This window comes from Manis javanica, chromosome 7, assembly GCF_040802235.1.
Source record: "Manis javanica isolate MJ-LG chromosome 7, MJ_LKY, whole genome shotgun sequence".
In the NCBI taxonomy this organism is placed as follows: Eukaryota; Metazoa; Chordata; class Mammalia; order Pholidota; family Manidae; genus Manis; species Manis javanica.
This window is the reverse complement of record NC_133162.1, coordinates 4,845,215-4,867,224: the sequence shown is the minus strand read 5'-3', so window position 1 is coordinate 4,867,224 and position 22,010 is coordinate 4,845,215. Positions and strand designations below refer to the sequence as shown.

The window sequence follows — 22,010 nt, the reverse complement described above, 5'->3', positions numbered from 1 at the left end:
ATCTGCGCAGAATGCAAGGACTTCGGGGAGAGCCAGGGGCTCACAAATCCTCTAGCCTCCCTGAGAGTCTGATTTGGGGTACAGCCTGACCTCTGAGCCAGTCGTCCATCACTCATCTACCCAGCTGTCATATGTTCATTCATTCCTATGACCGATGAGTGATGACATGCCACGTGCTGACTCGGCATTGCGAGCTCATGGGTGGGTGGCAGACAGGACCTTTTGGGAACAGCCTGGAGGGCTTCCCTGCCCTGGACCCCAGCTCCAGCAGCGCCCAGCCCCAAGTCACAGGGATGCAGGGGCCAGCCCACTCACACCTCATCCTCCTTCTCAGGGCCCCCTGAGCTGGGTGGGTCCAGCCAGTCTGAAGACTCCCTTTGAGACTAATAAGGCGTCCTGCTGTCCAGTTGATTGCCTTGTGACCCTTTTCATGTTCCTCAGTCACTGAAAGCAGATTGTCATGCAAAAGCTTCTAATGTAGTTTTCTGATTTATTTTCCCTAGCTTGACATTTATTAGCAATAACTCAGAAATTACAGCAAATCAGATATTCACGCCTAAAAGTTAGCCTCTGCTTCTGTATCTTTTTGCCTAGTTAGAGAACTGACTTATTGTCACCTGGACTTGGGGCACTGCTGACTGTTCAGTTCCATCACGGGTGACCTGTAGGTATCATGTGACCCGGGTGGTTCTGGGGCAGTGCTGCGGCCCTTGGCCCGCTGAGCCCGAGCCGCTCACCTTCCTTGGCTGCACTGATTACGGTGTTTATTTGATCTTCCCTGCAGTTTACCTCATACGATTTGCATTCTCCATTATTTTACTGTTGTCCTGGCTTTTTAAAAAATTTATGGCGCATCTAAATTGTAGAATCTCTCAGGGTCACTCTCTCAGTTGTCAGTTCATTAAAAAGTTTTTGTTCAGCCTTCATCTTATTTCAGCATTTTAAGTCATTGTGAGAAATATCTTTATTTAACTAGCTGAAATGGTTCCAGAGCTTAATTAGAAGCATATTGTAACTGCTTGGGTGCTCTCTTTAAGCAGAATAGTTACCACGTAGTAACGATGTGTGTTCTAGTAAACTTACCACCGTTGTCATAGACTACGGCTGGCAAGAGGGTCTTCCTAAACTCACAAGGACCCTAGGTTTCTCTAGTGAATAGCTGAGTATTAAAACTGAGGGAAAAAATTGTTAGTGGCCATAAGCCCAGTTTTTGTGCTGCCCGAGAGCCCAGCCCCACATGATGGGAACCTGTCCTGTTGCACCAACACTTGGCGGACTTTCTCAGGTTGCTCAACTTAATCCGATGCCCATTCTCAGATGCTGTGTGAACACAGCCGCCCGGGGCCCGATGGGGAAGGCAGGCCAGCTTACCTGTTAGCCAGGCATCTCATGCTTCTGAGGGCCGAACGTGACCTGGGTCCCCAGCCCGAGACTGGAGGACTCACTGGAGTTGCCAGGTGTCCCATAGGTACAATGCATACCCTGAATTCAGTGACTTTTGTCCTGGTGCTGTACTGATTTGTCAGGATGCTCTAAATGCCCAGTATTCAGCTTTTTTTCACTTAATTACCAAATTCAGCCAGTAGAGCTATTTTTCTCATTTCACTGGGTATCTTCGAGTGGCAAAACCTGGCAACCCTCTGGCTGATGGATGCTGCTGCTCGGCTTGGCTAGTGTACGAGGCCAGGATCCCCGCAGCCCTCCAGTAATGATCACTTAAAACACTAGTTCCTCCTTTCTTGTCGTATTCCATGTCCTCAGGGAGGAATTCAGATGACACTGCCTATAGTTTTCCGCAGTGACAGGGTAGGAATGTGCTGCTACCTTGCACATTCCACCACAGGCCATTTATCACGTGTTTTGGTCCTGGATCCAACTGACAGGTTTCTTCATGAAATGATGCAGGCAAGTCCCCTTTCTAAGAGCTGCCAAGTACCTACGGGTACCAGTAGGAGAGAGGCTGTAGAGTCAGTGAGTATTGGGCGGGGAAGTGGTGGGAGGTGGTGAAGAGCCCCTAGAGGAGACACCCTCTCTCTCCTCCCAGGCTAACGAGCCTGTAGTAACCTACAGCTGCTTCCTGCTGTCTAAATAGAGGAAGTGTAATTAAGTTTATTATCTGTGACCTAATGCTTAATTCTTCTTGCATCCTGCCTTTGTGCGAACGGAGAGGGTCATTTAAAAAGAAGTATCTTGAGTTAAGCTTTACTATTGTGACACTCTCAAGGGTAATCAAACAAATCTACTGAATGAACAAGCTTACGAAAGGCTTCCTACTTTGGGCTCCGTCAGGACAGAAAAGGAGAAGTCGGGGTATCTAGGGATGTGGTATTTTGCTTTGGGTGCTTACCGATTCCTGCTAAGATTCTTGGTCAAGTCACGTATCTACTCAAGCTTTCTAATTTTCTTTAAGCAAGTAAACAGTTACCAAAACTCGCATTTGGAGTACATGATGAATGATACTGAAGTAAGCCGTACTTCCAAGCAAAGTAGTATCTCACCAAACCGTTTCAAGCCTGATAGGTGTTATACACTTTCAAATACTTAACTTTAAAAAGCCGGCTAAGCAAAGACCAACTTAATAATGTAACACTAAAACACTGTGACTTGAGAAAAGGATTTAATTTGCACCTTTTCCTTTTTTTAAATTGGATTTTTTAGCGATAACTTCTCGTATATTACTTTCAGATGCTTTTATTTTGCTGTTTCTTTCATTTTGCATGTGCTGATTTCCTTGATTAATCTGGAGAACAGGAGCATAGAATTCTCTGGGATTTTTCATTGGCAAAACCTCACACCTTTTCACAGGATTTAGAGAGTTCACTTTCCAGACAGTCTGGGGTTGCATCTAATTGAAATGCCAAATCCACAAAGGTGTCGGAGCCTAAGTGTGTAATTATGTAATTTTCTCTTGATCTTTCAGAGTCTTCCTGCGAGCAATTAATCAGTATGCAGATATGCTGAACAAAAAATTTCTGGATCAAGCCAGCTTTGAGCTACAGGTAAGAGAAGAAGTAGATAGGACCTTTGTTGGGAAATCGTGGTAAAGTAAAGTGCTGGTCTGAGCCAGTATCTTATATTTCTAATCTTCAAACTTAATTGGTTTCCCATCCAAGGTGTGGAAATGGAATTCACCATATGTCCTATTATTGGTACCTGAGGACTGAAAATGATGCCTTTGGAGTATTTCTTGGATTTAGCAAAGAAGGAGATGAGTTGTTTTAGAGAGAGAATATTGAATCAGAGTGACAAGTTGGGACTTTGAGCAGGGAGGTCACTGCGTCTCAGTTGGTGTGGCTGCCAAGATTGTCTCAGATTATCCTAATGTGGGGAGGAAGCGACCAGCGACCAGCAGAGGAGACGGAGCACGTGTACATCGCTGAGATCAGCTTGCTTTGAGAACTCGGTTTTCCCCTGCTGCTGACTTCTCCTGGCTTGGTGTCCCCTGCAGTGGCCTTTACCACGTGCAACTCTGGTCAGCTGATCATCAGCTTCAGCCTGCTCCTCAGGGCTTGCAGAGAGAGAGAGAGAGAGAGAGAGAGAGGGTGTGTGTCCTAGTTCCATTACAGTCTGGATATGTATTTCTGCTAATAATGATTTTGTCATCATTATGACTTAGTTTTGTTTCCTAAAGTTTGCAAATAAATCGTCCCCAGATACAAATGGCATGTGAGTTTCCTGGGCAAGACTGTTCACTGAGAAGGAACTTGAAGGACTTATGTATACACAATGGGTGATCCAGCTCAAAAGTGTTACCAGCTGACAGAAATTAGATGTCCTTCCAGTTCCCCTTTTGCATTGTCTTCCGAAAATTCAGAGGTAGTGTGATACTCACATTAAAGTTCTGAGGTGACTATACCCGTATTTAAAAAATTTTAAATGTCTATCAGCATTATAGAATATAAGTATGTAATAATATATCAGGTACTATATTTCTATAAATATTATCTTTTCTCAAGTTTTAACTTCCTATCATTTTTTCTGCTTAATGCTTATTCTCACATGTCCTCAAATACAGATACATTCTCACTATAAAACACACACTGTAAATTAGCACATTGGGCAAAATATGAGGGACCCCTCCCCACCCTTACGCTCCCGCTGTCCAGCTAGGAGTGCAGCCTCCAGGTGGGCAGGGCCTCGGGGCATTTGGGCACAGTGTTCCCACTGCTGTCTCTCAGGGCCAGGTGCTTAGATGTCTGGCTCAGCATCCTGTCCTGTGACCAAAGAGAAGGAAGAGGGCGTTGGTGATGCTGGCATTCAGGCTACGGTTGATGTTTTTTGTAGGCAGCAGGGACACAGTAAAATTCATTCTGGAGCCTGCTCTGGCTGTGTGCCTGTGAATCTCAGGATGCACCCAGAAGTGGCCAGTGCTTCTGACCAGTGCTGCCGCAAAGAGGGCATTCTGGAGCCTGCTCTGGCTGTGTGCCTGTGAATCTCAGGATGCACCCAGAAGTGGCCAGTGCTTCTGACCGGTGCTGCCGCAAAGAGGGCCTTGCCGGGAGTCAGGCGGCCCTGCTGCGAGGTGTCAGTTTCAAAAGCAGAAGCAGCAGCTGGTATTAGATAACCCAAGCCAGGCTTTTACCATAAAAGGGGTTAAAAGAGACGTCTCGGAGGGATGTGAAAGAGTGTGGCCCTCGGTCAGGGAGGCCCAAAGGAAGACCCTGCATCTGCCTCACCTGGGAGCACAGCACGTACCTGGTTTGGCCTGCGGCATGCACATGAGCTGCTCTATCACCAGTGGGGCTGCCCAGGTCATGAACTATTGGATAAACGGAAGCCCAGCACACTCTGACTTACATCCACGCTTGAAAATTTCCACTTATACTTCACAGATCACTACGGTTAACACCTGATTTTTATGTAACTCTGCCACTATCTCATTGGATGTAATGAACATTATCACTGCTTTGTACACGAGAAAACCAAGACCCACAACTTTCCTCTAAAGAACTTTGAAGGTGTCGTCAAGCTGGGATGTGTGGTGGAAACTCTATCGAGGCTCTTTCCCACTGGGAGCAGCAGAAGTTCCCCCAAAATGTCCCCTGGTCCCAGAACGAGCAGTTGAGGAGTGTCTGTAAAGGACCGACTCACGCCCCTCGGTGCAGCTCCTAGGGGGTTGTCGCCCACTTGTCTCTGTCCCCTGCCCTGCTCCAAGCCTTCCGTGCTGCCCCTTGGCAGCAGGATCAGGTGAAAGCGACCCCAAGAAGAGGTCCACAGAGGTGTGTTTGGTGTTACAGTGCACTGACTGAGCTCATGTGACTTCTCCCCAAAGAATAGCTATTACCAACATGTATTTGGAAGCCTTGCCTTTCTGTCCCGGTGAAACAGAACGCCCACTCTCAATGTGCTTGCACTCCCTTGCCCTTTGTCCTGGGTGACACGCACTGTCACCGCACAGGGAATGTATCTCCTTTCTTACCTGCTTGGTCTCTTAAAGTAGCACCAGTGTCTAGCGGCTTCCGCCCTCGCACGGCCTTGGTTCTTAGTTCTCAGAGATTCTGTTTACCTTTCCAGTAGGGAAATGGCCACACCTGTTTTTTTCTTCTTAATTGAGACTCTTTCCTATCACTTGGTAACTTGTGTAATAGTAATTGTGGTAGACAGCAAGACTAATTAACAATAAAAGTTACAATTTTATTGGTTTACTCAGATGGTCTGGGGATGCCACAGAGACTCAGAATCGGCTTCCCCTCTCGGTGGCCTCTGTGAAGTGCTCAGCACTGCCTTCCAGTTGGCCAGAAATGTCCACAGATTTTAACATTGCATTTGATAAATCCCCATAGGTTCCTCCCTCCATGATTGATTATTATTGGTGGATTGCTCACGCTGTGCCAGGCTCATGCCAGACACGGGGTCCCTCCCCACCCCACTGCATCGTGGGGCGTAGAGGGGCCGATTAAGGCAGGCCAACAATGCACTGGGAGGGTGACCGAGTGTCACTGTAGGTAGGGACAGACCGAGGTTCTGTCAGGGTGAGCACAGCTGGCTCAGGTGTGCCATGACTCGGTGACGGGGACAGCATCCTTCTGCAAAGGCCCACGGGCAGGTTGAGCATCAGTTCAAGGCACTGATGGGAAGGCCGGGTGCAGAGGGTGGGTGGAAAGGCTGTGCCAGGGGAGGCGGGCATCTCACCTGCAGTGTCAGAGGGGATGGGGCATTCTTGAGGGGAGTCACGCTGCGGTGTGGCCCCTTCTTTTGGGGCCAGCGCCCTCTGGCTGCACTGTGAACTGGGGGTTTGGGAGGGAGGAGGCCAGAGACCAGAAGCAGGCTGTCTTGGGCTGGGAGGAGAGGCTGCTGACCCAGACAGGGCTGCAGCCCCAGGGCAGGGCAAGTGGCTGGATTTGGGAGGTATTTCATTGCTGATTGATGGGAAGCAGGAAACGACAGAGCCCAAAGGGAGTCCCAGGTTTCCTGCCACAGCAGTGCCATTTGTGGAGCCCCCACAAGCCAGCAAAACATCCCCACTTGGAGCCAAGAGGTCTTCCTTCATTTTCGTTGTCTTGACCTGGTCTCAAACACGACCATGACCAGGGAGTATCTGTCCTTTGGGAACCTACTCGGCATAACATGTTTTGTTGAAAAATGCTTCTCTAGCTGCATGTCCATGTTACTGTCCAGATACACAGAGCTGCCACGGGCCGAGCTTGACGACAAGATTGTTTCATAGTAAACTGCCTTTTAAGCCATGTAGAGTCTGTAAATCCTTGAAATATAAAATGTTTGTTAGTTGTACAACTGTTCTCCTTCATTGTCTAGCCTTTATATATGTTTTTAGTATCAGACAAAATAATAAATCTTAAAGATACCTAGACTCTTTAGTAAGGGGCTCCGCAATGCAGGAAGAGAAAGAGGCAGGCAGCATTCAGTTCATGCTTATCCACACACGCAGCACCGCTGGAAAGTCTGAGTGTGGTTGTTCATTTGATCCCCAGCAATACTGTGAAGTCGGTACTAATGAAATTCCCCTTTTACCTCCGAGGGCACCGCGGCACGTGGTTAGGTTAGTTGCCTGAGAAGTGGCAGAGCTGGGGCTTGGGCACGTGTGCGGGGAGCTCAGAGCCCACGCTCCGTCCTGAGCCAGTCCGCAGGCAGGCTGGTCAGCAGTTTGTACTTGGAGTGTGGTGGTTTTTCAGACATTCTGGGAATGTGTGCTGGGCACATGAGAAATGCGTCCGAGTGTTGCTGAGACCGAATGTCCGACCACCCGACGCCTGAGACTGTCTCCCTTTTTGGTTTCAGCTGTGGAACAACTACTTTCACCTGGCTGTGGCTTTTCTCACACAAGAGTCCTTGCAACTGGAGAATTTTTCAAGTGCTAAGAGAGCCAAAATCCTTAACAAGTAAGTCTTAGTCCAGCCCCAAAATTACAGGCAGGTGCCTGCAACTCTATTAGCATAATTTACCGGCAGTCTCTAAGCCAACTTGGTACAAATTGAGATGTAATCACGGTGTAATGAAAGGGTGGTCTCGAATCATGAATCCGGGATTGCCTTTTCTAACCCATGAATCAAGATCTGAAATTGCAGGATTCATTCTGGTGGTTTCAAAGTTGGTGTACTTCAAGACCATTAGCACCCCACAGAATGGGTGTTTGGGGAGATAATTGCTTTTGCTGTGCCCCATTCTGGGGTCATTCCACATGGCGTTCTCCTGTTCGCTGCAAGAGCTGCTCCGAGGAGGGCTTCCTCCGAGGTAAGCTGCAGGAGGCACTCAGGGCCCGGCTCCCTCGGCTCTGCCTGCTGCACTGCTCCAGGTCCAGTGAAAGAAAAGAGCTCTTGCCTAGGTTTCCTTCCAGTCTTTAGGTGCCCCGAGGGTCTTGCCTCCTCTCTTCTGCCAGTCTCACTGATCTCTCTCTGAGTGCCCTATTCAGAGGCACTCTTGCCCGAGTTCTCCAACTGCTCGGTTGCCCAGTCATCGGTCCCTGCTTGTCTTTTCGTCATACCTCTGTAATCAGTCGTCTGTTCCAAGGCTTTGCCAGGCTTGTGCCACTCACTGAGGTTAGAGATTCCAGAGAGCGTCTCAGAAGGTGGCAGCTGCTCAGCCCTTCTTGTATTCTGTGAGTGTCTAGCTCACGTGCAGGCCGCACTGGAAGCACATTATCCCTGGAGACTAAGACTTGTTTCAGCAAATATTTGAACATGTACCATGTGCCAGCAACTTCTAAGCACGTCCTGTGCATTTTTCACCTAGAATCATTAAAACCAAAATGAAACAATTCATTTGGTTGTCTTATTATCCTTGTTTGCCAGAGGAGGAAGGTGGAGCCCTGTGAACAAGTTGTGTGGCCCGTGTCACACACCCAGGCATTCTCATCCAGGCGGTACAGAGCCCAAGGGTTTCAGCTGGGCTGCTTTTAGAACCTTAACTGCTTTCCTCTGTGTCATCTACATGAAAGTCAGCCCTCACCTGACCTCTTTCCTTCCGGCTTCCCCAGCTGAGTGACTCCAGTCTGTTGGCCATTACTACAGATACGTGTTCACAATTTGGAAAAATGGAATGTATCAGGATGGGTTGGCAAAGTGGGTGCCCATTGCTACCTGCTGGGAAGGTGTGCAGCAAGTGGCCTGCCTCCTTGGAGCCACCACGGGGTTTATCACTAGCCTTTGCTCCAGACAGACTTCCTCGGGCACTTTCTTGGTACTGGCTCAACAGGGGTTCCTCCACTTGGCCAAATTTACATCCCTTGGGTGAAATTCAGGGTGGCTACTCATGGCTGGTGCTGTCCTTGTTTAAATGCTCTCATGATGGGAACTGTTGTAGTGAAACGGTGTTAACCAGCACATTCTGAGAACTCAGCACCGCTCATCCACAGCTAGCCTGGAAACGCAGCCCCCTGGTTACCCGTCCTGCAGGAGACCAACCCCATCCACAGCAGGTGGATTCATCTGCCCACGTGTGTGCAGGGCTCACTGGAGTGAGGTTGACATCCAGCCCTGCTCCAGCTAACGGCAGAACCCGTTCTTTGCCCAGCATGTGGCCATCCAACCCTTAGATTTGCTTGTGGGAAAAGTGAATTTAAACCAGAAATCTGCCTTGAAAAAACTGGCATCTCCCTCACGGTTTTCAGAGTAAAACAATTTGAGGCTGAGCATCTCCAGGCCAGGGCGGGCAAGCTGTGCCCCGGGTTCTTTCTCTTGTTGGCCTGTTAGCAGTCCAAGCTTAAGGAGCATCAATAAATGCATTAACCACACAGGGCCTTTGCCGCCAAAGAAGACTTTTGCTCCCACATAGCCATGTGGGTTCAGAGGCTTCAGAGCCAAGGAAAATTAAGCATGGCCAGCTGGTGTCTCCCTTCCAGATCCCGCCGGGCTTCTGAAGTGGGCTCTTTGTATTCTGTCTCTCACAACCGTGGTGATAAGAGACTGGATTTTCCTTTTGAAATTTTCTCATGGATTCCCCAAGGGAAAACCCCAAGCATGTTAGAAGTTGTCTTGACAAGGCTCTGGCAGGGCAGCCTCCCCCCCTGTGTAGTCTGAGGGGCCTGTTCCGGGGGCACAGACTTAGTGTGTGGCCAGGACAGGTGACCGAGCAGAAAGTGTCCTCTGAGACTTGTGAGACTGTGTGGCTAACGTATGGCAGTCCACCTTGTATGTTGTTGTCTTCACGTCTCCTGCTATACCACAGACATGTTATAGTCAATGTGCAGCTTTCTTTCTAAATAGCAAAACTGCATAAGAAATATCTGAAAATGTCCTCCCCAAATGCTTAAATTTTCTAGACACACCCAGTGCCTATAAATGTTTTGATTTGCTTAAAATTGCGCTAGTAAAAATGGATTGAGTGCCTGCTCATTGCTCAGTCAGGCCAGAGCCCTGGTGCTAGGGACCCAGAGATAAGAAGCTCCCAGTCTGGGGGGAGGTAGATATGCAAACATAGTAACAGTTGGAGGGTGTGGGGAAAGTGGAAGTTCCTGCAGCCAGGATCTAAACTACTTGACGATGTAACTGGCCTGCTGCTAGGCTACTGCTTCCATGCCTGTAGGCAATGAGCTATTATTGACTGAGTCACTATATAGAGAGCTTCTCCCAGTGCTCTGGGCCAGGCAGAGACAAGGACGATCAGAGACCTGCAGACTGCTGGGTGCAGGCTGGATTCTAGTGCTTGACCTATAACCAGGAGAATAAAGCCGGGTATAAACTCTTTTACCCGAAGCATGTTCTGTTGTCATTTCTCAGTCTCACTGAATCCGTAGTGAACTTGCCCGAGGCTGAACCCTTCAGGCAGGACAGAGGGTAAGTGCTCACTGGTGCCCTGGCAGCTGATGGCCCTAACTGGTTCCCCAGGGGACCAGCCAGAAGGGAGCCAGAGGCCTCCGAGAGGGTGGACTTCCAGGTTGGGGGGCGGAGGAGGAGGAGCAGTGTGTGAGGTTGACTGTCCGAGCCCAGTGTCAACAAACATCCAGTCCCAAAAGGGGACATTGAGTCCCAAAGGGCCTGGCCCACTCTAAACGCAGAGATGTGCTGTGTTGTTGAAGTTCAAGTGAGTAGCTGGGCCTGGAGGGCTTGGGGCAGGGTGTGAAGCCCAGTGCTATGGGCAGTGATCCCATGGTCTGAGCAAATGCCTGGGTGCTGACTGAAAGCACAGCTGGTATAGTTCTGTGTTTTTTTCTAGAGGGAAAGCTCATAGGATGTGAAAGTGGGGTGGTTCTATGCCCACGCAGGAGCCCCTGCTTGTCTCTTGGGGCCCATTCACTGCTTTAGGGTTCCAGAATCCCACTAAGTGCACCTGAGTAAGGGCTTCACCGTGGAACTCCACCTCCAGCGTCCCCCTCACGCCGTGCCTGGCCCTGTCTTCCTCTCTGCCTGCCCTGCAGCTCCTTATGTCTGCCTGGCTGACATTATTGTGGCTCAAAACAATAGAAAGTTCCAGTATCAGAAGATCTGCCTGTTTATGTCCTCCTGTTAAGCTCTTTGCCCTCCTGATGACCTAGGTTGGGGAGCTAATTAAGATACTCATTCCAAAGACATTTCCCAAAGTGCATGGGAGTAACACAAAAGAATAGGTTCTACCATTCCGAGCACTGATTAGGTCAGATGCAAAATGAGTATAAGATTTGCTAATGAGCAATAAAATAAATAACCACTAGGAATCAAAGTCCATAGTAAGAAAATTTAACTGACTCAGACTTGAGGCATCCTTGGTGCTGGTGACTCTCCACGGAGGACAGAGATGTCAATGGCATGTTTATCCTGACCATTACTTCTCTCCATCTCCACCCTAGGCTTTCACATTATTGGGGCCCAAGACCTAGGAGTCATATGTAGAAGTGCTGACTTTTGGTTAGCAGCCTGGTTGACCATTACAGTTTGTAAGAAACTTTGTGTCCTAGTGTGAGTGTAAGAAAGCATCAGTTTACTGAAGCTAGTAAGGTTAAGTATTATTTCATTAAAAAATGTGTACATGTTTATTTATGTGCATACAAGTGGAAAAATGCACAGGAAGTGCTTAGTAAAACAAAATGTTTTTCTTCAAAAGTTTTTGAAACCTAAAAAAGTACTTTAAAAAAACCTGTCTCTGCAGCTTTGTTCACAGCACATCTCCCTTGCATTTTTAAGGGGAAGGAGCAGGCTCTCTGTCTTCCAGACACACTGCCTGCTTTGGTCCATACTCACCTTCTGCAAATCTTAGGACAAATGTTACTCTCCCCAAGAACGACCACAGCCAGCCTGGATCCACTGCTAAATCTTTTCTCTCTTCCTGTTTTTCCTAAAGAGCCATCACCACAGCCTTCATAAAAGTACAGTATGCACATATATGTGTGCATCTTGTGTGATTATTTGTTTATTGTCCATCTCTAATGTCACACTGATAGGCCCGCAAGACCTGTGGATCTTGTCTCTTCTCCACATTAATATTAATATTCCCATATTATCTCTATGCCTAGCCTCCAGTAAGTATTCACTAATTAACAAATCAATGAATAATGCCCACTGAACGAATCCATCTAAATGACCCCTGCAGACATGAGGGGGATGCTGTGATGAGCCCTAGTCTGAGCCTCCTAAGGAAGGACTTAGCCTGGGTTGAGTGCCCGCTAGGACAGGTGGGGGCATCATCCCTTTCATTCTCAAAGAGCCTGGGAGACAAGCACCACGCAATCATGCGTCATTACCCCAGTACTATAGATGAAGAGACTGAGGGTCAGAGAGGCCAGATAACTTGCCCAGTGTGCTTAGATTTGGGCTCTGGTAAGCCTTACCCCCAAGCCTGGGCTGTCTCTGGTGGACATGGGTTTTCTGCTTCTTGGGGTGAAGGAACCAGGTACTGAGATAAGGCCTCAGAGACCAGATTCACTCCATTTTAGGTCTTAGTTACAGAACTGGGTGTGAGATCTTTGATCTGCTTGGGCTGCGGAAAGGCTGCCTCCTGGGGGCCCCCTTCAAGTTTGAAGGAGCTCTTTCACCTTCCAGGTGGGCAGGGCGAGCTGGGAATGTGGGAAGTACCACGTAACTGCCCCATGCTGCTCTGGTTCTGTGAAGCCGGGCACCTCGGTTCCCCACCAGGAATCTCTGCTTCTTCAGTGGAAAGAAGGCTACGACGAGGTCTTCATGCTCAACTCATAGTCTTACGGCCAGATTCAAATGAAACAAGTGCTCTTGGGGAGATGTCACGCAATGCTGTGCTGTGACATCACAGACGTGCACACTTGCCGGTCCTCAGGTGTGCCCTCGAGGGGGCAGAACTCAGGTTCTGGAGTCTGAAGACTTGGCATCTCTTGTCTCCTTGCCTGTGACCTCAGCCAAGTCCTCTTTTTAGCTTCTAGGACTAGTTCAGTTCCCTCAACTATACATCAGTAGAGATGAATTTTGTTATGACGTCTGAGGTTTCCACCAGGCCTGGAATTCTGTTTCCAGATAATGAGCATTAGCCCACACATTCTCCATTATTGCTTCCATTTTCCTCCTCAGGAAAAAGGTGCACATGGTCAGGGAGTCCCTCCTGAGCTCTGGTGCCAGCTGTAATTCTATGTGGGGATTACTCTGAGATGTGTTGTAGATTCATCAAAGCTGCCTTTTTATTACAACTAAAGGAAAGATCAGTCTCTCAAGCAGGGATAGTCGGTCTTGCACTTTACCTTGTAGCTCCTTCTCTTTTTACCTCTGTTCAGGCCCCGGAGCACCTTTGTCTTATTTGACTATGAAAACAGCATTTTAGCACCTTTATCCAATAGGCCTGATTCCTATGAGGAACGTGCTTTCAGAGCTGTGGAACCTCCCGTTCCCACATGCTGCAAAGGCATGTTGTTTTCCAGATACAAGACAGGAAAGTGTACGTGAAAGATGGAAATCAGACACGCAGAGGCCCTCACCCTCCATCTGCACCTCAAGGGGTGGGGAGGGGGCTGAATGGTGAGAGCCTGGCTCACCCCTCCATGTGGGTGTCCTTGCGTCCAGGAGTCAACTCCAGCTCTGGGGAAATGGCAAATCACTGCAGGTCATGAGGCACTGGGTCACTCCTGAATGACCCAAACTACCCAGGGTCAGCCATTCTTATTTTTTTCCCAGATGTTATCCTGGAATGAGAAGGAATCAGTTGGTTGTTGGGAGAGTATTCAAAGCTTGAGTCAGTTGACTTCAGGTCACTGGCCACCCTGGTGTGCTGAGGTGGGAGCACACATTGGCAGGGCCTGGGGGTGTTGGCGTTCTCTAGTCTTCCCAGTGATGGTCTGTTCCCCACCACACCCGACACCCACTCCTCTGAGAGGCACCTCATCCCCCCACTCAGGAGAGCCTCACCAGTGGGAGGAAGCACGGTTTACCCCCCACGATCGTTGTCCCCTGGTAAATGTGAGAAGATGCCAGTCTCCTGGGTCACCACACAGCCAGCCAACCGCATCCTCTCCAGGCCTGGGCAGCAGCAGCTGCTGGAACCACTTCGTCATTTGCAGAGTAGAATGGAAATTAGGGAACAAGATCTACAGGCCGCGTAAAGATGCCTGACTTGATGGTTCTCTGATCGTGTACACCTTGGGCAGTCTGGGGTGCGGTTGGACATTGGAGGGTCCTCTCCTGTCACCAACAAACTCGGATCCTGCAGCTCTGCTGCTGGTGAGTTTCCACTGAGGGTGGGCAGCCTCTCCCCTCTGGGATTCGTGGTGGGTGCCTTCCATGCCTGAGATCCCCTTCCCACTCACTGAATTTACTGTGTCAGCCTCCACTGGTCGGTGGGCTGGGCTGGGCTGAAGGTAATACATTACCTCAGGGGGCTAGTTTGTCCTCCTAGGAACGGGCTCATCATACTCCCCTTTCGGTCTCTCTCAGGTTGTGGGCTGTGACACCTGTACAGCAGTGGTGTCCCCAAGGTTAACTTCTGGGAGGGAGCCTGCGAGGTGGGTTTCATCTTCTCTGGTTGAGAGGATCAGAGATTATAGCCCTTTCCTGCCATAAGTGACAGACAGGTAATTAGGACACTGGAGACTTTTATAAAGTGGTAGTGGCTGTGGTGATTGACTTATCAGCCAGGATCTTTGCTCTAAGAGGTGCTACTCAGTTGTCTGTAATCAGAGATTTCCTTTCCACATCAGCTGACATGAGAACGAATGGAGCAGGCTTGATGCCACAGCTGCTAAACTATAATCCTGTAGGATAATTTTGCAAATTATTATTTTTAATATAATCAGCTTTTTCCTTAGGCAATAAAGGAAAAAGTTAAATTGCTCACAAACTAATAAAAGTTTATCTTCTGAAGCATCAAATTTTGTTTACTCACGAAACACACACCTCCTCTGCTGACCCAGTGGGAGGAAAATTAGCATTTATTTTCGCTGATAAAAAATAAAAAACAAAAATAGGGGAATATTGGTTGACATCTTCTTGCATTAAGCCATTGAAAATGCTGAAGAGGAATGGGAGATACGTGGAAGAGCCTGCCCTGCTATGACTGTGGACTCTAGGGCTTAATTTTAACATGAGAAAACTGCTTATTTTGAGCAGGGTTGTAAGGTATCATTTTGTGTCTGCAGGGCCTCGATGCTAACAAACATGCATGGAAACAATCTCCCCCTTAGGCCAAAGAGCCAGGTTCTCTTTCCCTTGTTATTAGAGATTGAAGAAAGAAAAATACTTTCATTATTCTCTACCATCTTCCCTTATGCTTCCACAGAGGAAAGGATGTTACATAATCTGTAGTGATGAAGTGAGAATCCCTCGGGCTGGATTCTTCCTCCTTCGATACCTTTTGGTTAGAAAAAGAAGTGGAAGCTTTGAGACTCTATTTATTTGTCTCAACAATGGGAGACTTTAATTGCACTTAAAAATAATCCAAGTCTGATTTTCAAATGCTCTGCAGAGTCACTCAGTGTTTTTCCTTTCCCTGGTTTTCAGGTATGGAGATATGAGGAGACAGATTGGTTTCGAAATCCGAGACATGTGGTACAACCTTGGTGAGTAGCGGGGATTTCAGGCATCATGGTGAATATCTAGAATCTGTGGTGGGTGATGACATTGGCCCTGGTTGTCGTTGTTGGGGCATCTTAACCTGAATTGCTTCTGTTTCTCGGAGAGCAAGAACAATAATAAGATTTTTGATAAATAAGAGGTAGGAGACCAAAGTAAAGGGAAGAAAATCTGATTGGTTGGGCAAATGGAAAAACCAATAGTGTCCTCTTGAGTCAGGCAAAGACAGCTCTGCCTTGGAACGCCTTTCCTCTTGGGTATCACTAACATTCCCTAGGTTTTTCATGCACCAAACAATATAGCTCCTTCTACTGTTGCACATGCCATCACTTACTGTATTCAGTTTCACATATGCTACCTTTGAAACGGTTTTTTCACCTGCTCAATGCTGGACCTTATCTTTGGGTAAACTGTTACCAGGTGGTGGTAGCGTAACATGCTTGTAAAATCAAAATTACAGCAGATGAGTATTTTTGTTTGTTTGTTTGTTTTTTCTTTTTTTTTTTAGAGGGCATCTCTCATATTTATTGATCATATGGTTGTTAACAACAATAAAATTCTGTGATAGGGGACTCAATGCACAATCATTAATCGACCCCATGCCTAATTCTCAACAGTCTCCAATCTTCTGAAGCATAACGAACAAGCTCTTACATGGTGAACAAGTTCTTACATAGTGAATAAGTTCTTACATGGTGAACAGTGCAAGGGCAGTCATCACAGAAACTTTCGGTTTTGATCACGCATTATGACCTATAAACAATCAGGTCAATTATGATTATTTGTTTGATTTTTATACTTGATTTATATGTGAATCCCACATTTCTCCCTTATTATTATTATTATTATTTTTATTTTTAATAACATGCTGAAGTGGTAGGTAGATGCAAGATAAAGGTAGAAAACAAGAAAACATAGTTGAGTGCTGTAAGAGGGCAAATGTAGATGATCAGGTCTGTGCCTGTAGACTAAGTATTAATCCAAGCTAGACAAGGGCAATAAAACAAACAGATGAGTATTTTTAAGATAAGAAATTAGCTTATGCATTTGTCAGTATAAATTTTCTTCCACTGCTTTTCCTGCATTTCATAACTTTTGCTATGTTTTATTTCCATTTCCATTTGTCTCAAGATATTGTCTTATTTTCTTTGTGATTTCTTCTTTGACTTCATTGCTTGCACAGGAGCATGCCTTTTCATTTCCACTATTTGTGAATTTTCTAATTTTCCCTCTGTTAATGATAATTGCATTTCATTGTAATTGGAAAAGATAGCTACTATGATTTCAGTCTCCTTAAATTTTTTAATAATTCTTTTATGTGTGATGTATCCTGAAGAATATTCCATGTGCACTTTAGAAAAATGTTATTCTGCTGCTGTTAGGTTGAATCTTCTACATGTATCTGTTAGGTCCATTTGGTCTGTCTTGTTGATTTTACTAATGAAGAAATATCTCAGACAAGCTAATTTTACACTTTTAGAAAGTAGAGAAAGAAAAACAAACTAAGATTAATGTCAATAGAAAGAAGAAAATAATATAGATTAGAGCAGAAATAAGTGAAATAGAGAATAGTAAAACAATAGAAAAATTTGTCAAAACTAGGAGTTAGTTTACATGATAAACAAAACTGACAAATCCATAGCTGTATTAACTAGGAGAGTATACTTAAGTAAATAAAATCAAAAAGGAAATTTTAGATACCACAGAAATAAAAAGTATCATAAGAAATTACTGTGAACAATTCTATATCAGCAAGTTGGAAACCCAGAACAAATGGCTAAATTCCTAGAAACATACAACCTATCAAAATTGAATTATGGAGAAATAGAAAATATAAACAAATAACCAGTAATGAGTAATCAAACATTTGTAACTTCACTGGTGAATTCTACACAATATTTAAAGAAGAACTAATGTCAGTCCTTCTCAAACTGTTGCAAAACATTCAAGAGAATACTTCCAAACTCATTTTCTTAAGTCAGACAAAGACACTATGAGAAAAGAAAACTATAGGCTCCTATCTCTGATGAACATAGTTGAAAAAGTCCTCAACAAAATACTAGCAAACTGAATTCAACAGCACATAAAAGGATCATTCATACACAGTGTTCAAGATGGATTTATTCCTCAGGTGCAAGGATGGTTCAACATAGGTAAATCAATAAAACTTATATACTATATTAACAGAATGAAGTATAAAAATCATATGATTATCTCAATAAATGCAGAAAAAACATATGAAGAAATTCATTCTTTCATAATAAAAACTGCACAAAATAGGTATAGAATAACATTAAGACTATAGATGACAAGCCCACAGCTAATATCATACTCAGTGGTAAAAAACTGAAAACTTTTCTATAAGGTCTGGAAAAAGACAAGGATGCTATGCAACATAGTACTAGAAGTCCTAACCAAAGCAATCAGGCAAGAAAAAGTAATAAAAGGCATCCAGAAAGGAAAGGAAGAATTAAAATCATCTCTATTTGCAGATGACATGATCTTTTATGTAGAAAACACTGAAGACTCCACCAAGAAAACCTTTTAGACCTAATAAACAAATCGAGAAAAGTTGCAAAATACAATATCAACAAACAGAAATCAGTTACATTTGTATATATACTAATAGCAAACTATTTGAAAAGAAAATTAAGATAACAATCTCATTTATAATCAAAATGAGTGAAATACTTAGGAATGAACTTAACTAAGGAAGTGAAAGACTTGTACACTGAAAACTACACAGTATTGATAAAGGAGAACACAGATGAAGGCATCATACTTCCTGACCTCAAACTATATTACATGCCTACAGGAATCAAAACACTATAGTACTGGCACAAAGACGGACATATGGACAAAGGGAACAGAATAGAAAGCTCAGAAATAAGTCCATGCATATATAATAAACTGATTTTTGACAAGGGAGCCAAGAATATACAATGGGGAAGGGATAGAATAGTGTTGTGCAATCTGAATATCCATGTGTAAAAGAATGAAATTGGACTTTTATCTTATATCATAAACAAAAATCAACTCATAATGAACTGAAGACTTAAACATCACTTAAACATAGGCCTGAAAAGCTGTTTGACATTGGTCTTAGCCTGATTTCTTCGAAATTACAGCAAAAAAACAGACAAGTAAAACTACATCAAGTGGAAAAGCTTCTGTACAGTAAAGGAAACAATCAACAAAATGAAAAGTTAACCTATGGAATGGACGAAAATATTTTTGAACCCTGTATCTGATAAGAGGTTCAAATCAAAGTATATAAGGAACTCCTACAATTCAATAGCAAAGAACAAATAACCAGTTAAAAATAGGCAAAGGATTTGAATAGACAATGTTCCAAAAAAGAAATACAAATGGCCAACAGATACATGAAAAGGTACTCGCCATCAGTAATCATCATGGAAACGCAAATGAAAACCACAGTGAGGTGTCACCTCACACCTGTTAGGATGGGTACTATGAATAAAAAGCACAAAATAACAAGTGTTGGCAAGGATATGGAGAAAGCTGAAGAGTTTTACAGGGTTGGTGGGAATGTAAAATGATACATCCATTTAGGAAAGCAGTATGGCGTTTCCTCCAGAAAATTAAAAATTTGAGAACTACCGTATGATCCAGCCATCTCAATCCTGGGTCTATATCCAAATGAATTGAAATTAGGTTCTCGATGACATATCTTCACTCCCATGCTCCTTGCAGCATTATTTACAATAGCCAAGATATGGAAACCATCTAAATGTCCATTGATGGATAAGTGGATAAAGAAAATATAGAGTCTACATATATATGCAATGAAATGTTATTCAGCCTTTAAAAAAAGAAATCCTGCATATGCAAAAACATGGAATAACCTGGGAAATATTCTGCTAACTAAAATAAGTCAGTCATAGAGACAAATACTGCATGATTCCAGGTATCTGAAGGAGTCAGACGCATAGAGGTAGAGAGTGGAATGGTGGCCGCCAGGTGCAGGGGTTGGGGGCAGGGAAGAATTTGGCAAGCACATGCTGGTCGGAGAGTCAGGGTTCAGCCATGCAGGACGAGTAGTTCCTAGAGGTCTGCTGCACACCGTGACCCCTAGGGTTTTAACTCCTGTCTTGTTTAAAAGTTTGGTAAGATGGTAGTTCTCATCTTAAGTTTCTCATCTTAACCACAATAAATAAGAAAAGGAGAAGAACAAAAGATAACATAATTAATACAACTTTATTCATATATTAATTAAAGTGACACAGAATTCTCTATGAAAATGTTTGTCGCTATGCCATGTGGTTCTGTAGGTCACCACCTTATAGAAATAAATAATCTGATGGTAATTCGATATTCTCTCACCATCTTTAATGTGGCCTCCGTGAACCTGGCCACTCTCCTAGTTGAGATCAAGCTCTTCCTGGCCCCTGTCCTCTCCCTCAGCTGGCATTGTGCCGCAGTGTCCTGGGCATCTTTCTCCAGCACCACGGACGGGCCTGAGCAAGGCTTCTCTCGCATCGCTTGGGTGCTCCTTCCTTCCCGCAGGCTGGCCCACGAAGCTTTATAGTGGCTTTTGTGAGAGGCCTCTGCTCTCGCCGCCTCCAGGGACTCTACTCCCCTGTGCAAGGCGGCAGGCATCTGTCTGCTTCTCTCTCTAGTTACCCCAGGGCTGGGACGGCTTCGTTGCATCCCAACCTGCTTGCTTCTTGAATCGGTTCCTGATCTCTGTGAGTAGTGGCAGGAGAGCGTGGCTAAGAAGGTGTCCTCACGGGCCTTTAGTTCTGGGCAGAATAAAACAAGGCGATAAAAACTAAATGTGGTTTTTGATGAAGGATGAAACTGGACTCCGTCACGCTCCTGAGGACCCTTACAGCAAGTAGAGGCAGGGTTTTGAGGGCCACTCCTGCAATTTGGTTTTTTGATTAGCAAGTTCATGGCCGCCTGCTTTCAGCTGTAGCCAGATTTCCTCAGAGGATTTGACTCCTGATATTTCTGAGTTCCCGGATGTCAGCAAACATGTGTACAGGAAGGCTTTGTCACCTCTCTAGGGAAAATTACAATTTTCAGATAGTCTTTGTTTATACAAAGGATGGAGTCTTTTTCAAATGAGTCTTTACAGAGACAAATAAATGCAGAACACTTTGGGGGGGAAAAAAGACTTTAAGGTGCTCAATGGATAACACTAACAACACGGAAATCAAGAAGCTTGGTTTGACACGAGGCGCCAGCTGGGTTCTCAGGAGTAAAAATCCAGTGCAGAAGCTCCCAGGTGCGGATGAATTGCTGGCCGGAATGGCTCCATCTGCTTTGCTCTCTGTGGAAGCAGAAGCTGCATGCTGTTCGGGTAACAGTCCTGGGGCAGCTGAGGACCCGGTAAGGAAACTGTGCTCGTTCATTACCAGGGACTTGGCTGCAGCAGTTCCAGTGCCCAGAACCTGAGCACTGGCTCTTGGCCATCAAAGGGCTTGCTCCATCTCCAGCCCAGAACCTTCTAGGCACTGCCCTGTCTCTGGCCTTCCTGCCTTCCCTGGGATGAGTCCACGCTCTGAGTGAAGGGACTTCATCGGCCCCTCTGTGGTCTCATCCCACCTTGCCCCTGCCTGGCTATGGCCTCAGTCATGTGACCCAGTCTTTCTGGGCTTCCATCTGTATTTGTAAGATAAAGAGGTTGGACTGAGATTTTTTTAAGAGACTTCCAATCCCAAAGCTCAATCATTTCACATGTATGTGTTTTTATTTATTATATATATTAATATATATATATGTGTGTGTATATGTGTGTGTATATATACATATATACACCTATATATATTTATGGTGGTCTCAGTAATGAAATCGAAGGTTTCTAGACCAGGGAGAAGGCCATTCGTGATTCATTCTTATTGATCATACTGACAGGTGAATGTCTCATTTGTCCTGGCAACCCTGTCATTTCAGGACACAACAGGAAGGGACTGAATACAGCCCCACTAGAGAAGGGGCAGGAAAGGGCAGGAAGGGAGGCTCAGAGAGAGGACGTGAAGGGAGTTGTTCTCTGCTGGACAAGAGAGAGTCCAGCGCTTTCCCAGGCTCCAGCATCCTAGGTGAGGGTGACGTGAGCTCCACGTGCCGTGGCTAGCCCTCACCTGAGCCTGCTGCTCTGCGCACGGTCCTCTCTGAGGCCAGCTTTCACCCTGGCCCTTCCTAAGAGAGGGGCAACACATTTTTAGGTGTTGTTCAGTCTCACCTCTGAAGTACAAACTGTGAGTTGTGTATTCCCCAAAAAGGACAGTGTGTTTTCAAATGGCAGTGCTTCATTCTGAAATGGCTTGGTAATAATTTTTGCATCACTTAGGATAACCGGAGACATCCACCTGGGAACATAATTCAGGCTGATCACTAACATATTAAAATGCTTCTTTCTTGCTTGATAAATAGCTGCTGCCCAACTCTTCCTGGCCCCTTAGTGCACCTCCCCCACCCCCACCCCCACCCTGTGGCCTCTCCACCGAAGGGTCCCTGCTAGGCATGGAGCCTCCAAAACTCATCTGAGACCTCAGCTGGCCTGACTGATGGGCGCTCTTGCCTTTTTGGTTTTCTTTTAATTATTTTTATAAAAATCTTTATAGCCAGCTCTGTAGCCCCTGAGACTGT

The 22,010-nt window shown here is 45.6% G+C and overlaps 1 protein-coding gene across 2 annotated transcripts in view; it reads left to right on the top strand.

Annotated features, from left to right (window-relative positions):
- Positions 1-22,010, top strand: part of DOCK1 (dedicator of cytokinesis 1) — a 466,830-nt gene that overhangs the window by 363,997 nt on the left and 80,823 nt on the right. For both annotated transcript variants that reach the window (XM_073240131.1, XM_073240130.1), the window contains exons 30-32: positions 2,921-2,999; positions 7,240-7,340; positions 15,324-15,382. In XM_073240131.1, coding sequence (XP_073096232.1) covers positions 2,921-2,999; positions 7,240-7,340; positions 15,324-15,382 — 239 coding nt within the window. The remainder of the gene's footprint in view (positions 1-2,920; positions 3,000-7,239; positions 7,341-15,323; positions 15,383-22,010) is intronic.